The 17,235-nt window shown below is 41.0% G+C and overlaps 1 protein-coding gene across 1 annotated transcript in view; it reads left to right on the top strand.

Moving 5' to 3' along the window:
* The first annotated feature begins 924 nt into the window (after positions 1 to 924).
* Positions 925 to 17,235, top strand: part of cacna1ha (calcium channel, voltage-dependent, T type, alpha 1H subunit a) — a 107,279-nt gene continuing 90,968 nt past the window's right edge. The window contains exon 1 of the mRNA XM_053337730.1: positions 925 to 1,367. Within this exon, the coding sequence (XP_053193705.1) occupies positions 925 to 1,367 (443 nt within the window). The remainder of the gene's footprint in view (positions 1,368 to 17,235) is intronic.

The raw sequence follows: 17,235 nt of genomic DNA, 5'->3' as shown, positions 1-17,235 counted from the left end.
AGCCCATTAAATAAAAAAAACCCTCACCGAGAGAAAAGTCTGTTAGCTGGATTATGATGACTAGTGTTTTGTTGTCGATGTTATTCTACTTATTGTAATAATCAGGATTAGTGTGACATTTGTTTTTTTTTTCTCCCTTTTTTTTCCCTTTTTGCGCATTCCCTGCCCACCAGTGCGTGGTGTGGGCTAAAAAACCTCCAGTAGACCAGAGACTGAGCAGTCCATCTGTTCAATCACATAGCAACAGGAACAGAGAGGGAGACAGAGCAAGAGAGAGAGAGAGAGAGGGAGAGAAAAAAATATCCCTACTATTGCCACAATATTAAAATATGATTCTGTTGCTGCCATGTAGTTCATAGTTAATGCATTTGATAAAATGTTGTTTTCCAACATTGTTGAAGCAACAATGCAACAGTAATTAATTTTTCTGGCTCAATGGTGATTTTAATTGATCTCATGTATTAGATTCATGTGATATCCCTTAATCACTTTTTTTAATGTCATTTCTAAGTGATGGCAGAGATAGAGGAAATGTTTGAGCTGATTAAGAGCTTTGTAAAAATGAATGCTGGTTGAAAGCCTCCAGCGTTGCCAGGTTAGTAAACGAATATTGAAAATCTGTTTCTATATTGATTGGAAGCAAGTGTTGTTGCTGCTGAGGGATTGGAGGAGGAAACGCCTGACTGTTTATTTGGCTCATTGTGTGATTTGTCTCCAGTTGCTCCTTTGCTAAGTTGATTTCTCTCTTTCTCCGTCTTTCCTTTTCTTTTACTGTTTCTCTGCATCTATGAGCTCTCCCCGCCTCTATCTCCGCCGCTCTCGTCACATCGTCTTCCATCTCTTTCCACCCCTCCCTCTCTCTACCTTTTTCTAACCTCTCTCCTTATGACCTCCCTTCAGAGTGGCTCTGCCTGATGCTCTATCATGACTGATGGCGAGGGGAGAGTGCGCTTTCAGTACGCAGAGTGCCCTGAGGGGCAGGAGCAGGAGGAGGTGCTGGAGGAGGTGAGGCTCGCTATACCTACAGCCTACCGGAATGACACCCCTGGTTGTGATGTTGACCCTGGAGGAGGATGTGACCAGCAAGAGGAAGGGGAGGTGGAGAGAAGAAGGAAGGGGAGTAGAGAAGGAGGTGAAGCTGAATGGAGTCCTGAGGTTCAGAAGCATGTGGAGCAGGAACCGGAGCTGGAAGTGGAAGTTGGACCAACACTGGGAGTTCGCATCACGGCTCCCATCCGTGATCCTGACTGTGTCTCAGAGGAGGAGGAGGAGCAGCAGCCGTACCCGGCCCTGGCCCCGGCGGCCTTCTTCTGCTTAAAGCAAACAACAAGGCCTCGCAACTGGTGTCTCCGTGTCGTCTGTAACCCATATCCTTTCATATGCTGGAAACCTAAGTCTGTCTGACACCTGGTAAGACCAAATATGTCCCCAGTCCTGTATGTGTGGTCATCACCAGGCTTACATGTGTCCCTTGATTTAAATGTACGTGACTCATGCGTTAAAACACACATCAAAACATGAAGATGTAGCCAGTTGCTGCTAATGATGGCTTTCTAAAAGCTTTACGCATGCCAAGGGAATGTTTCCACGTCTCTGTAAATGTTTTTATGAGACTAAACAAGCAGCAGCGCGGGGCTCCACACTGGTGAAATCTGACAGGTCATTTGTCCAACCACTGGGGTCTAATATCCCCAGGCTGTCATCATTTTACATGAGTGCCATGTATACATGTATGAATAACTGGTCAGGGTGCAGTTGTCATTGAGTGCATCTCCATTGGGAAAATAGTAGATATTTTTTTTTACTGATTTCTGTTCTGCTGGTATGAGATTAGGTTGGTTTGTTGTTTTAATCTTTTTTCTAATGGAAGCAGGCTGGTTTGTGTTATGCCGTATATGGCAAAAAGATCACTTTTTTACTTTTGTGGCTGAGTTTAAGAAGCAGAGTGGCCTCTGACAGGGATGGATTGAATCAAAGTTGACATTTTTTTTGGTCACCTCTAAAGCTAATGGACATATTTCCCAAGTGTTCTTTGCCTTGTGGGCGTATGAATAGATGTATAAGTCTGGCACATGTTTGCATTGAGGCATCATCATCCTCATCATCACTATACTGTAAGTAAAAAAGCAAAGTGAGGGACCAGCCTGTAGGGAATCCCAACACTGACTGGCTTTCACATTATTGCATCATGTTCCTTTCTGGTCACCTCTGGAAACATCTTTCCACTGATGGTACATTTGAGTTGTCTTGACTTGCCTTTGTTCTCGTGTTGGTACATTAGATCTTGGGGGATATCTTGGATGCACAGATGTATATTTGAAGCACTGGAGCTGTTTTTTAGATCAAATACCCCCCCTCCTCCCCCCTCCCATATTTCTGAAGATGCACATCATGAATCAGTTGTGACTATACAGGTTAAATATATCCCTTCCTTTTATGTTTTTTCTCTGAGGTTACAGCATCCTTCTGCTAACATTGTCTGGCAGCCATTTTGTGCTAAAAATTCATTCATTTTAATTTAATGTCAGGTTGTCATATAGTCCAAATGAAATGTGTCCGTAGCCGCTCATGTCTGTTTTAGTATCCATTATTACCCCTCAAGTGAACATCCTGCCTGGGTAATTTTCATCTGTGGGATGTTTGAGCACACTGTGAGCAGAGACAAAAAAGAACATAATGTGCATCCAAATCCAAACACTGTGAAAAAAAAATGAACTTGAAGATGAACCACTGCAATATATTTTTCCTTCCTGATGTGGTTAAGTGGGTGTTGGTGTAAAAACAAAAAAAATCAGGTCATATTTATTTGCACAAGAACATTGTTGTGTTCCTGGAATCTAATCTGCAGGGTACTGAGATCATAAAACATAAAACACAATGATAACATACTACTTCTTTCTACAGCAGTTTTTCTGTTTTTTTTTTTCAGTGAAGTGGGCAGGTCACGGCTGCATCCTCAGTTTATTTTGTGACAGTACCGCGTGATCTTTTTTAGGGTATTGTGTGTTTGTGTTTGAGTGTGTCTGGTTGCTAGACTGTCTGAATGGGTCACTGCACGACAGCTGACCTTCCTTTTTACAACCTTCCTTCCAGTCAGGGTTGAGCACGGGTCGGAGGCTGCTTGGCTTTCCTTACAACGGGAAATGACACTGACATTTGAACGTCACTTAGGCGAATTTGTGAAAAGAGAGCTTGAGAGAGAGAGAGAGAGGGAGAGAGAAGGAGGGGGAGGGAGACACAACCAAGCGAGAAAGAAAGGGAGTGCATGGACAGAAAGACAGAAAAGTTGTATTTAATAATTATTTTCTCTAATAGCCTGGCTCAGCAGTGAAGTGTACTAGTGGAAGTGTACAAGATTTGCTCTTAGTGTACATTACCCAATGATTTTGGGTTGAGGCGTGTAACAGTTCTGAAACAGGAACCTAAACCGCGACACAAGAATTTTAGTTTAAACATACTCAAATTATATAAAATGATCAATAGAAAGGATGCGTTGCTAAAATATGAGCAGATGTACTGTAACAGAGGGATTCAGAAATAAATGTCTCTCTCTACTATGAGCTCTAATAAATGCTTGGTATCCTCTGGGTTGGGAAGATTTGGGAATGGCTTGGGAATCTTGAGCAGATGAGACTACATTAAGAATTATTTGTTGATAGTCATGGTTTGATAAACAGGGAACTTCCCATCCATCATCAATGTCCCAGGACAACTTTACAGCAACAATTTAAAGCAAATCCCATTCATCCTGTTTATAGTTTGATACATGGACTTATAGACCTAATAGCCTAACAGTCTCTGTGCTTTAACCATCACTGGACTCTGACCTCTGTGGAGGAGAGGACATTGCCAAAAAAGAATTTCCCTTTAGGGATTAATATCACAGTGTTATATCCATACTACTTGCTGTCAGCACCAAATAACCCTGCCATTACAAATGAGAGGCATGTTGTTCTCTCTGACAGAACAAGGGTATACTTGGTGAAATTAAGATATTACATCGTTTATGGACATTGCCCCTGTAGTACGGACGGTTACATCTAAAATGGGTTAGAAAATCATTTAGTGGGGATTGAATTGGCAGACCAGTGCAGCTATTTGGAAAACATACAAAAGCACATCTTGTTGGCTGTTTTAAAATGAATTTGGCATAAACTGGCAGGGATTTTTTTCCAATTATTTGGCCAGGTACGGCTGCAATTTCTTCTTATGTTGATGCTTGATAAAAAAAAGAAAAAACTAAGGGTGTAGATATTTCAATGCTCCACACCTGTATATGCATGCAAATGAAGTCACATCAATAGATAACACAGGGATTTCATTTGAGATAAGAACAAATTAGAGCAAGCCAAGGAGCGAGATAGGAGAGAGGTAAAGTTTTAAAAGTAGTCAACATTATTCAGTTCGACATATAGACTTAAACACAAGGCTTTTGCCTGCTGTTGTACAGATGTTGCATTACAGTATGTCTGTTTTGTTTAATTTCGAAGCATGTTGCGTGCAAGAATAATACCACAGTGTCTGCAGATGTAGTCTACTACTATGAAACAGATGCCTTTATGGTCAGTGCATGTTCTTTTCTCCTACTCGTGTCCTGATCATATTTCTAATTCCCAGCTGATTGCTGATGATATGTGTTGTTGTTTGGTGACAGTGAGGACTGTTTGTACCAAGAGAGCTTGGCTAATGAATGAGACACACATTCTGACTGCTTGTTTAAGACTGGGACCAGGTTATATCATAAGAGTTGATCCCACTGGACAGCTCTCTCTGTTTTATTCCTCATTGTCTGCGATTATGTGGGTGCGTGTGTGCACAGGATCCACTGGGTAAGCAATGCAGAGTTGGTGGTCCACAGTGGGCTATGTAAATATTATTCGGAGTATAAATGCTCTGCCACTCAACCACACAAAAGCATGCACGCATTGGTGAAATTCAGAGTTTGGAGAGGACGAGAAACAAAGAGATAAAGAGAGTAAACTAAATAACGGGGAAAACATATTGTTTTTAAAGGCATACCTTTTGCTGGAGGTCCAACAAACCAACTCTGACACTGTTGTGAACACATTTGCATGATTACAAATCCAGATTCATAAAAATGCACGTCTTTGCACAAGCAGCAATCACAGCAAGGAACTATTACTTAATTCAATCTTCACTTGTCCACAATACAATGTGGATCTATGTTAAAAATATAAAACTGAAGCAAAAGATGACCAACTTAACCCTTAAAAAGGCAACGTGCACCAGGAGATACAGACTCTTTAAGGAGCATGATTGGTTAAGGTGGTTGTTTAAATGTATATGTGCCTTTAATTGGTAGAATTGAAGCTTGTGGTAGGTCTACACGTTGATAGAAATGATAAAAATCAGGTTACAAACTAGTATTTGTGATATTAATGAGCAGAATGTATCACTTTTCTATGTTAAATAACACATTTAAGTGTTTTTACCATTATGGCCATTTTATACCTTAATAAGGGCAACACATTCTGGTGGAGATACAACCCAAAATATATTAAAAATATGAGTGGAATAGTTTTACTTTAGGTGCAAATGACATAACTAGTAACATCAAATTAGGATTTTTTACATCTAATTTTCCACTCCTGCCTATTTAAGGGTTAATATATTTCAATCTTATAACACTCCTGTTGTTATCAGGTCATATTTCAAGTTATTTTCAAATTTAGATGTGTGAAACATACTTTTAATTTTGTTCTGACCAAATCGAGGCTTCTTTACACCCTCACCAATGCTTAATCAGAGTAAATGTGATACAATGAACCCACCACCACCACCACCACCACCAACAACACCACACATACGTACGCTTCCTGTCCCCCAGCTGTATAGCAGTATATAGGCTGTAGTTTTATCACACTTTATTTGTCACATCTAACTGCACACCTGTCACAGTGTGCACAGACACACACACACACATTGACCTAGGTCACGTTTGGAGACATTACTCAAACTTACATTAACTTAACCTAAGTTTAATATTAACCAATGACCTAAAAATCATCTCTGAATTTCCTGAATACCAATTAAATGGTATTGGGACACACACACACACACACACACACACACACACACACACACACACACACACACACACACACACACACACACACACACACACAGATACACATCACCTGTCCATAACCTGGCTGTATATCAGTAGGTTGTGGCTTTCTTGTGCTTTTTTTCTCACATCTCATCACACACCTGTCACAGCATGCACACAGGCACACTCACACCCACACACACACACACACCCACACACACACACACACACACACACCCACACACATATCATGCTAGGGATGACACTTGTTTTCTGATTGACCAAAATAAAGTGTTGTTTTTGGAAATTCATTCATGTATTAAAGACCTCAATCCTTTTTTTTCATAAGGAAGTATAGCAGGCCAAATTTACCCATAACACAACATAAATAACAACATTTTTATTTCTTTTAATGCATAAGAAAATACAAACGTTATTTTGTCCATCTTTAATCTCTCATGATCTTATAATATATTTGCCTGTTCTATTCATCACAATCAGTCAAACAGATCAATTGTGCCTATTTTAAACCAAAAACGATGTGTACATTGTAAGTTAAATGTGGTTTAAGGTAGATGAATCATCAAAATAAGTATACATATTTTATGGTTATGGATGAAAAATAAGTCACTGGAGAGATAAAACATTGAATTGGATTATAATAAGTGTTTTTGTCAGTTCTTGTTACAGAAGAGAGTCATAAAAAGAGGTCAAGTTGAGGTACTCAACTATTGGTATGTTCACGTTGCTCTGAAGTTGTGGGATTTGATTGTCAGCTAAGGAAATGTATTACATTTATTGTATCCAAGTATTCAGTAGATGAATACATGGTGGAAATAAGTGTTATTTTACTGTTTGCATGAATGGAAGCCAATAGCTGGATGGAAAACTGTAAACCTCCGGAAAGTTTAGAGAATATTTGGCAATTTGTTTTCCGCAGGCTTAAAACCTGCAAAACCAGCAGTGTGTGGTCCTCAAAGAATATTGTAGGGAGGAATCTGTCCAGTAGATAATATAGTTTAATCAATTCTACCTGAATAGACTTTTCCAGTGCAAAATACCTCCTGTGACACAAGACTAAATGTTTAGGAGTCGCTGGTTAGATGATGGGATCGAATAATAAGCTGAATCAGACTGATTAGATCAGATTCGAGAGCCAGACAAGGTTAATCCATTGCAGATGAGTGGATTCATCATGATATCTGTCTCCATTAGTCATACTCTAAACATGTTGAGAGGGCCTCTCGCACTTCCTCCATAAATGAATACAGATGAGGCAGCACGAAGAAGCATTTGGTGGGTTTGGACTATCAATCGGTTTTTATAATATCAGAACCAGATTTAAAGATGTCTCAGAGAGGAGAAAACCGATCCAAGTTCAAATCTCCAGCCTGGTGAATCTCATTAAAATGTAGCCTGGATAAGTGTCGACTTGAATTTGATAAGAGGCCTCGCTGTTTGCCAAGGGGCGTCTGTTACAGCCTACAGCGGTGATAAAATGACCCCTAATCAGCTCTGTCGTCAGGGCAAGAAGTTTGAATTGTCTCTTCTCGCTCCAGCAGCGATGTTATTTCAAAGCTTTTGTTCTTTTTAGACATTGTGTGTGTGTGAGAGTGTGTGAGAGTGTGTGTGTTTGGGTTTTTGTCTTAAAATTACTTCATCTCTGCAGTGTGAGGGATAAAGTGAGCTGGCCTTGATGTCAGCGGGTAGTCCTTCTCTTACTGCTACTCAGACAGACATCCTGATGTATGTGTATGTGTGTGTGTGTGTGTGTGTGTGTGTGTGTGTGTGTGTGTGCATCTCTCCCTTTCTAGCAGTCTCACTGATCGTTTCACTCTATTTATTTTGAGCAGTGCGTCAGTGTGTGTGTGTGTGTGTGTGTGTGTGTGTGTGTGTGTGTTAGGTGACTCATTATATTTGGCCTGTGCTCATGATAACAGCAGATTGGGGGTCATAAGGTGTACATCACTGCAGAGACAGAGGGATCCTGTCTCTCTGACGTATGAAGTCCTGGCACACTCTTGCACAGCCCTCGCAAGGTGTGTGCTCGTGTGTATCTCTGTAGATGTTTATGTGCAGTGGGATCTCTGCATTGTGTTGTATAGCGGACAAGGACCACGCTTCAAATCTTTCTGCACTTTTTTTCCCAGGGAATCAGACATGGTGACGGCATTTCCTCCCGCCAATTGAAGAGAAACAAAATCTCTCTTGCATAATTGCTCCAAAGGAATGCATACTGATATAATAAAAAGATAAATACAGCTGCCATAAAATAAGAAACCACAATGCATTTTACTTCCAGTTAAATGTTACAGCAATGCATAAATACCACAAACCAACATTATAGAGAAACAAAACATTCAGCATAACCACTCTGTGTGTCTGCTAAAAATCATGCTAGCCAACAGTGGCATTACAGTACTCTCTTCTAGTTAACAGATATATACTAGAGGATAAATGAGCTTTAGCCCTAAAATGTAAATGTATCAACACATTCACTTCACTTGTTTAGTTAATAAAAAAACATCCATGAAGTAAATAAAGTGAAGAACATCAATCAAGGGCTAAATGTTCCTCGTTTCTAGAAAAGAGCTCTAATATAACTTTTAAAGGATTTTATTTATCTATTTGTTATGATCATTTAGTGCACAGATTCCCTAAAGCTGGCGTTGAATGCTTGTTCAGTCATGCTGCTATCAGACAACATTTCACATTTTGAACGATTGAAGTCTGTTGTTACATTAAAGAGGATTTGTAGAAAACAATTTTTATGATTTTTGTCACAAGTCATCTAAAAAAAAGTCTACTTTTGCAATCAGCATCAAAACTCATTATTGCTGTCAAATGATAACCAGAACTACATGGATTATTATCATTGTTCAAAAATCCATTATGTAGCCAAACATAATAAATAAAACAAAACAGTTTGTCTGCCCTCAAGGTGTTAATGTGTGTGTGTGTGTGTGTATAAGTCAGTGTGTGTGGGGGTTTGAGTTGGCTGGGTGTGTGTGTGTTTGTGTGTGTGTGTATAAAAGAGAGTGCATGTGTGGACAGGGTGTTGAAGTGTGTTGTGGGATTACTTCCAGTACAGTAGGATCTTTGTTTATCCCCAGGCTCACTGTTTATAGGCAGCTATGCAAAATGGTCTGGAACTAATAGCACTGACTTTCATGTGTGTAAATGAAGTGTGTGTGTGTGTGTGTGTGTGTGTGTGTGTGTGTGTGTGTGTGTGTGCAATGCAGGAGTTTGTGTATACTCAGCTGCATGTGTGTGTTGGTGTGCATTCACACAAGCTGTGTTTTCAGGCAGTGACCCTCCGCTGCCCCAGGCACTGAGTGTCTGACTCCACAAATCGCTCCAGAGAAAAGAGGAGTGTGTCACAGTTTTAGTTTAGTGTTTGTGCTGCCTGGTGTGTGTGAAATAACTGATGCCATCAGAGTTACGGGGTTGTGACATGGTTAAAGATAGGTTACATTACTGTACATTCATTTAGACAAGGTTTTGGTCCAGATTAAGTTGAGCTCAGATTAATATCAGCTTGTTTCACAGAGCTTTGTGCCACCAAACCAGGTTTTGTTACATGCGTGAATCTGTCGTGTTAAAGGTGAAAGGTCAATCTGAGTGAAGCTGGAAATTGTTGCTGTTCAGGGTCAAAAGGTTAATCTGGTAAAGAGTAGATTATTGAGTTCTTAAACATCCCTCTGCTATCTTAAAGCAGGAGAACTAGTCACTTATTCAGGAATTTTAATGGTGTCCAAAGATAATGTAAAATATCTGCTTAACATACACATCACGTTTTATTCTAAGTGATTTTCTTCCATTTTTTTCTCATAATTGTGAAGGTTTTATTCCCTTTGTACTGCAGCCCTTTTCACTGCTAACTGCGCAGTTGGCCTGGGGAGAGCTTTGGACTGATGTGTGCCACCTCTGTCACTCATGGTGCTGCCAGATGCTTCTCTTCACCCTACAGCTTCACCTGTAGGGCCAGTGTCCTGATACTATCAGACAATCCAAGCAAAGGCGTTTAACCATTTTACTGGTATATCACTGCTTTTATATCGCAATTATAACAGTTTATTCTGACACACCATTCAGACAGAAAAGCAGTAAGACACCTTTGTCAAATAAAAGCACGTGGTCTATAGTTCCTCACTGTAGATATGGAGGAGAAGGTAAATGCAGTTTCTCAGAGCTGTCTGCCCAGTATGTCTTTTTAGTCAAAGAGCTGTCAGCCATGTCCCCTGTAGTGGCAGCGCCTCACTGATTGGCCCTTTGCTACTGCGAGGGAGGGATTTTTGGAAGCTGTTGCCATGGCTACGCATCGTTTGATGATGGTCGAGAAGTGCATTCTGTGTTTTCATGGATCAACCAACCATCCAAAAACCTGCTCTGTCACTCTGAGCGAGGAAATCCGCAGAGAAAATATGAGGCAGTTTTTTTTTTTTACAGAAATCTTGTATTAGACAAGAAATAATGATGGGAAATTAGTGTGTGTGTGTGTGTGTGTGTGTGTGTGCAAAGTGGAAGTGTGAGGAGACTGAGACTTTAGGAAAGGGGAGAGAGAGATGAGACACATTTTTTTTTAAAAGTCTAAAAGTCTGGGATAGAAAACAGATGGGGGAGGTGAAACAGAAAAGACAGGAAGTAGAAGAAAGAGTTGTTGGAAAAAGGCGGGAATTAAAAATCGAAACAAGAACAAAGAGAAAAGAAGGGAACGAAGAGGTGATGGAGTAGAGAGTTAAACATGGAGAACAGGGACATGGGGAGAAGTAAGAAAGGACAGAAATTGGTCATTTAAATCCAATCTATCCTGCACAGTGTGTGTATTCCAACACAGTGCTGTTGTTTGACTATTGGACACAGCCAATCACGAGTGTGAGCGATAAGCACGTAACTCTCCGCTCTCAGCCGCTTTTTTATATTATCTTTCTCTGCTAGTTGGTGGTTGCTGCAGTGAAGATGCAGCGGCTTTTTCGTTCACACAACTACTCTATCAACCCCTCCTCCCCCTCTCTCCTCTCTCTCTCTCTCCCTAAAAAAGCTGCGGCTGAATAATGTGCTCTTTCTTTGTTTCTTTCTCTTCCTCCTCTCATGTCTGTGTCTGCTAAAACATGTCTGTAAATGCACCAAAATCACTTTTTTTTCTTCTTCTTCTATTTTAGTGGGGGTTTTTTTATGTCACTCTTTTGGAGGCAGGGATAAGTCAGTGTATAGTAGCCTACTACAACATAAAATATGAATGTACACACACACACACATTCCAGGTTGCACAGAGCAAGCCAGGTCACAAAACTGCAAACTTTTTTTGATAATGAGACCACTTGAAATGCAATGAATTGTCAGGGTGTACCTCAGTGTCTCAGCATCTGACATGGACTGCCTTGCAGGCTGTATAGATTTACAGGCATGAGGTGTGCATCGGTGCGTGATGTGCTGGTGGTCAATTTGGGTTGAGCTGGAGGGCGATAGAGTTCAGTAAAAGTGGATTTATTTAGGCTGATGGTCGTGAAATAGGTGGTGGAAAAGATAGAGTCGGCAGGTATAATTGAAAAACGGAGCCTCCGCAGAGACGCGCTATGAGGGAATGCTGTTCCTCATCTCCAAACAACACACTGACACACTCACTCACTCCCATGCACCAAGTAGGATCCTGAAGGCATGTAAAAGGCAATAATCTATTTCTTCTTTCGGAGGTGGAGCTGGGGAGGGGGAGGTCAGCACATGGTTTCCCCTTGGGACGCTGCACTATGCCGGGGTTGGGATCATCAGCAGACCCCCATTGGAGGCTGGAGCTCCTTCTCTTGGTCCCATTTTTGTATTCAATAGGGTGCTTAGTATTCAGATATGTTTTTAGGTCATACTGCCTTGTTGCGTTTGCTGTTTAGTAACTGCACTGCTGTTCCTAATGAGCTTTTGTGTGTGTGTGTGTGTGTGTGTGTGTGTGTGTGTGTGTGTGTGTGTGTGTGTGTGTGTGTGTGTGTGTGTGTGCGCTGTACATGTGTCTGTGTGTTCCTGCTGTTCTGAGCCGTTTCCCCACAGTCAAGCTCCACATGAATAACACAGCAGCTCTCGCCTTGCTGTTGATCACATTACTGTCTGAAAGATGGCTGGAATGACAGAAACTCATACACACACGCACACACACACACACACACAAACACAAACAGAAAGAGAGAGAGACACATTATTTGTAATGGCCTACTTTGTATGGACAGCTTTTCATTTCACACAACAATGTTCTGGAGGCAACAAGAATTGCTCACATCGATCTGCATAAAGAGGGTCGCACACTTTCTTTCTTTTTTTTTTTTTATTGCAGAAGGACACTTTTGCAGATCTCCTCTGTGGTACCAACTCTGATGATCAAACCAGCTCGTAAATGAGGGGAGTGGGAGTGCATGCATGGGTGCACGTGTGTGTGTGTGGTAGTATGAAAGAGTAATGCAGAGATGGATGAATAAATAAAAGATCTGGGAAACCCATCAGCATCTAGCGCTAGGTTGTCATGGCAATGCGGACAGCACAGTACAGTGTGTGAGTGTGTGAGCGAGTGAGTGAGTGAGTGAGAAAGATGGAGATCATATCACTGCAATGTTTTATCATTTATATGTAACTTTGTTTTAGCCCAACAAAGAACAGCTCTTTCTCTCTCAGCCTTCATCTCTGCTACACGTTCAAAGAAAATCAGTAATATGCACTTAAAGTATGAAGACATATTGACTGAAGTGTTTTGTCGACATTTCAAGGGTTAGCATTTGCAAATTTTAGGCAATTTTTATCCTCTGATTCCTCTTTGAAGCACAGTTTTCTGTTACATGTTTTTGCAATTGAATGTAAAAGGTAGAAGTGACTGTTCTTTCTGTGTCAGATGTCTGACTGCATGCTTATCTGTGCCCATCTTTGCATATGTGTGTGTAAGTATAAGAGATGCTTTTATAGCAGTGGTCTATAATGGGTATACAGTAGCCTGAAACTTCACTGCATCTCCTTAGAGACCAGAAAACTGCAACCTCTCTGGTTCTTTGCCTCTCTCCACTGTGAGCACGTGCCTCTGCTTTGTCTACAAAGTGGGACTGCATACACAGTGTGTGTTTGTGGGAGAGGGAGAGAGAGAGAGAGAGAGAGAGAGAGAGAGAGAGAGAGAGAGAGAGAGAGAGAGAGAGAGAGAGAGAGAGAGAGAGAGAGAGAGAGAGAGAGAGAGAGAGAGAGAGAGAGAGAGAGAGAGAGAGAGAGAGAGAGAGAGAGAGAGAGCCTACGCATAAGTGTGTAGATAAGTGCACTGTGAAAAAATAAGAGTTCCAGAAACCTAGTTTTACGGCAGAGTGGTGATTGAAGGTTGACGGTGAAGAAAAGTGCCAGGTGAATTTAAAGTGCATGCTCACAGTTTAATGAATAACTTCAAACAGCTCAAATGCGATGGGTGTGTGTGTTTGTGTGTGTGTGTGTGTGTGTGTGTGTGTGTGCATGATAGAGCGAGAGTGGGCCAGTGAGGAAGAGGGAGAAGTCTAGGACAGTGGGATTCTCTTGGCGAATAGGCTCTTACTAGAAACTCTACCTGGTTACTAAGCAACAGAATAGCACTCCTGCATATTAGAGCATTGGGGAGGGGGCGTCGAACTAGTTTGTGTGTGTGTGTGTGTGTGTGTGTGTGTGCGTGTGTGTGTGACTTTATGTTTGAGTGCCGAGTCAATAACTATATTATTTAAGTATTTTATAGAAAGAGTGAGAGACAGATGGGGGACATATAGGGCAATTTAAGGTTGTGTGTGTATTTCTGTCAGTGTGTGCGAGTCTCAAATGCATCAGGGATGTATGACAGCATGTGCGGGTGGGTTTTGCTTTGCACTGTGAGTATTTAGAAGGATATTGGAGCAGCTTTGGCAGTAGCTAAAAAAACATCAACAATATATTTACTCTATGGCAGAGAGGAGGCTGTTGGATCTGTGCAGTGCTGCAAAAGCCTCTGACTGGTTGAGTCTGCATTCTGTCTCATTTTGAAGTAGTCGCTGTTGGAGATGGCGGTGGAGTGACGCAGAACCCAGCTGACTGCATAAAACAAAAGAAAAGGAGAAGTGTATAAAAAAAGAGAGGGAGATTAAGTTTACCTAGTCAAATTTGGCCCGTTCTCCCAGGCTCAGCAACACCAGAAGCGCTATATTGCCATGTTTTTTTAGGACCGCCCTCACACCCTGCGTACTGTTATTGGTTGGGGGGTTACATACCCACTTCCAAAAATTTGATGAAAATGAAAAAAAATACTACAGGCCACACAATTGTAGTAGGTCATAAGTGGTGATTGAGAGGGATTATTTTTTCTGCATTGTTCTTTTGGGAAAATCCTACTCATTCTGCCTTTAGCTCTGAACTGCTGCTCATATCTCATTTTTTGGTCGACTTCACATCTGTTGGAGGATGTAACCCACACCAAATTGAACCAACAGTGAACCCGCAAAGAGTTTGTGCAGAGCATAAGACAAGACTCCACATCTGTTTTTTTTTTGCTTGACTGTATGGAAGCATCTGCCCAAATACTAGTTGAAAATGCAATTACTGTACATAATGGCTTGAAATGGAAGGTGCACATACATACAGTAGCTTTAAAACATTACACATTGCAAATGCAGACAAAAAGACCCTTAACACAGAGGACATTGAAATGTTGTGTACAGTGGGTTTTACTGTTGGTGGTGCAGGTCATTGTGTCAGACTTTTATGTCAAATTTGATGGACATAGATGTATTTAAAGTTTCACATTTGTCATTGAAGCATTTATGGGAGAGGGGTTTGAGGCAAAGGACCTGTCATAAACCAGCTATGTCAGTTTGATTAAACTAAAAACTAATGAACTGTCCTTGTAAATGATCCATTGTTCTCTGAATCGAACTTGGCATTGTTTGTCTCAACTCATAGTCTACACACACACACACACACAGACAGTGGGTCAATACAGATAGATTATTTTTCTTATGACAGCATTTTTTATTTGCTGCTTTGTGTGTGTGTATATGTGTGTGTATGCTTGTGTGGCAGGCTGCCGTTTAATGTCCATTAGGCTGTAATGAAGGAACGCAGCTCTCACTGGCCCCCTGTCTGCTCTCTAATGGACCTCTATTATCACAGTTCAAACACACATGGATACTGCATCGCACACACTGCATTTTTCTGTCTCTCTCTCTCTTTCTCACACACGCACGCACACACACATACACGCACACAATCACTGCCGCCGTGCCAGATGAAAGGGTGTCATGAAGCAGCTGACCCAGCTGAAGTGCAGGAGGCCTGGGGTGTGTTAAACAGCCTGATTTTAGCTGAAGTGGCTATATAATGGTGCTGTTATATACTTGACTGGAGAGGAGGGAGCCATACGTCACAGACTGAACACTGTTATGCTGTATATGGAACCAACATGCCGCTGAGACCTCACAATGCCGTGTAGTTTTCAAAGCAGTTCTGACAAGCGGAGAAACAACACAACAACATACAGTATATATTTCAGTTTAATCCTAAAATCTTTCTAAACATCTGTATTTAAATTTAATGATGTAGACGTAAATATAGATGTGGGTAAACCTGAACATCTAACAAACATAAGACTGAAGCATCAATGTTAAAGCTTCAAACATAAAATATGAAACAAGTAAGAAAAAAATATTGAACCACTTGATCTTTGTTGAAATCACACTTAGGATGACTTGTACTTTGGTGGAGTGTAGGGTTTGCCCCCCCTTCATCTCTGTTTATACAATTTCACTGCAGAATACTATTGATATAATTGTTACACTTAGCGACACTTCAATTGTATAGAGGAAATGTAATAAAGGAGACATGTTTTTTTTGCAATTGCTTGCATCAGATTCTGTGCAGAAATATTAAAGGTAGACTTGAGAGAATTCTTGACAGCGTATCACTTAAGGCAAAGTGCTCAAACTCTGCTCAGATTGACTTTACCACTGATCTAAATGTGCCTGTGTGAATGTGAATGATCTCTGCATGCTGTACATCTATAGATTATGGACTGCACAGCTCATGTAGAAGTGGTAATGACTTTTGCCTTCACCTACTACCTACAGTACTTCTCTGTTCTGTGATAAATGAGCAGGTCAGAGGTTGATGTCAAAAAAAGAGGGGAACAGCATCAGCAATAAAGCACTGTTGGAAGCCTGTGGGAAATGAAGCTGTCAGACATAGAACCGCCATGTTCTGCAATATGTTTTACTTCTTTTTTTATTCTTCTCTCACCCATACAGCTCTCTGTCTGCTGCTGAAATGACCCAATTCCCAGTTGGGGATTAATAAAGTTAAGCTTAGCGTATCATTTTATAATTTTTTTTAGTGAGGTAAAGTCAATCGCATGCAGGTGGTAAATATCAAGAACGGAACAGGAGTATGCTTGTCGATGTGCCTGAAGAGTGAGAGAAATGTCACTATGAGTGGATTTAGTGTTGGAGACTAAACAGGCAGACAAAAACACTCTGACATTGAATTAGTGCAGCGGAAAGAGAGTGGCAATGCACCACATGTATTCAAACCGGGTTGTAACCCATTCTCATCCAAGGTCGTCAAATATTGACGCTTTGTCACGCCCCTCTGGGGTCTCATGCAGACACACAAAGCAACCTGTGGTGTCTATATACACCGCACTGGGGTTTCAACTAAATCCAATGTAGACCCATCCGTGGCAATATTACACACTCTGAACAACTTACGTGGTCTGCTTAGATTTAGGCACAAATCCACTTGGTTAGGTTTTAGAGAAATATCCTGGTTTGGGTTAAAATGATCATTTAAAAATGTGTCATGGCAACAGTAAGCACCACAACAAGAAACTGTACATAGTCATGGTTGGAAGCGAGAGGCAAACAGTGGTCTCTGCAGCACAGCCCATTTCTTGCCATTTAACTATCTAACCATCCACCCAAGGAAAATATCCCCTGATATTAACAGCATTGGTCTCATGGTGTCTAATAATGATGCTGATGTTTTTACAGTATAATGGAGTTAGTTGGAAATGGTGCTTTGGATGCCTTGAGCATTTGTGTCAGACGCCAAGGGGTGTGACAAAGTGTTAGTATTTCATCCCCTGGGAATGAGAAAGGGAAGTGTACTCAGAAAGTGACTCACTCCCATACTATTTATTTCTTTTATTTCCTTTGCTCACTGAC

This window comes from Scomber japonicus, chromosome 18 (assembly GCF_027409825.1).
Source record: "Scomber japonicus isolate fScoJap1 chromosome 18, fScoJap1.pri, whole genome shotgun sequence".
Classification (NCBI taxonomy): Eukaryota; Metazoa; Chordata; class Actinopteri; order Scombriformes; family Scombridae; genus Scomber; species Scomber japonicus.
The sequence above is the reverse complement of the archived record's forward strand: the minus strand, read 5'-3'. Positions and strand labels throughout refer to the sequence as shown.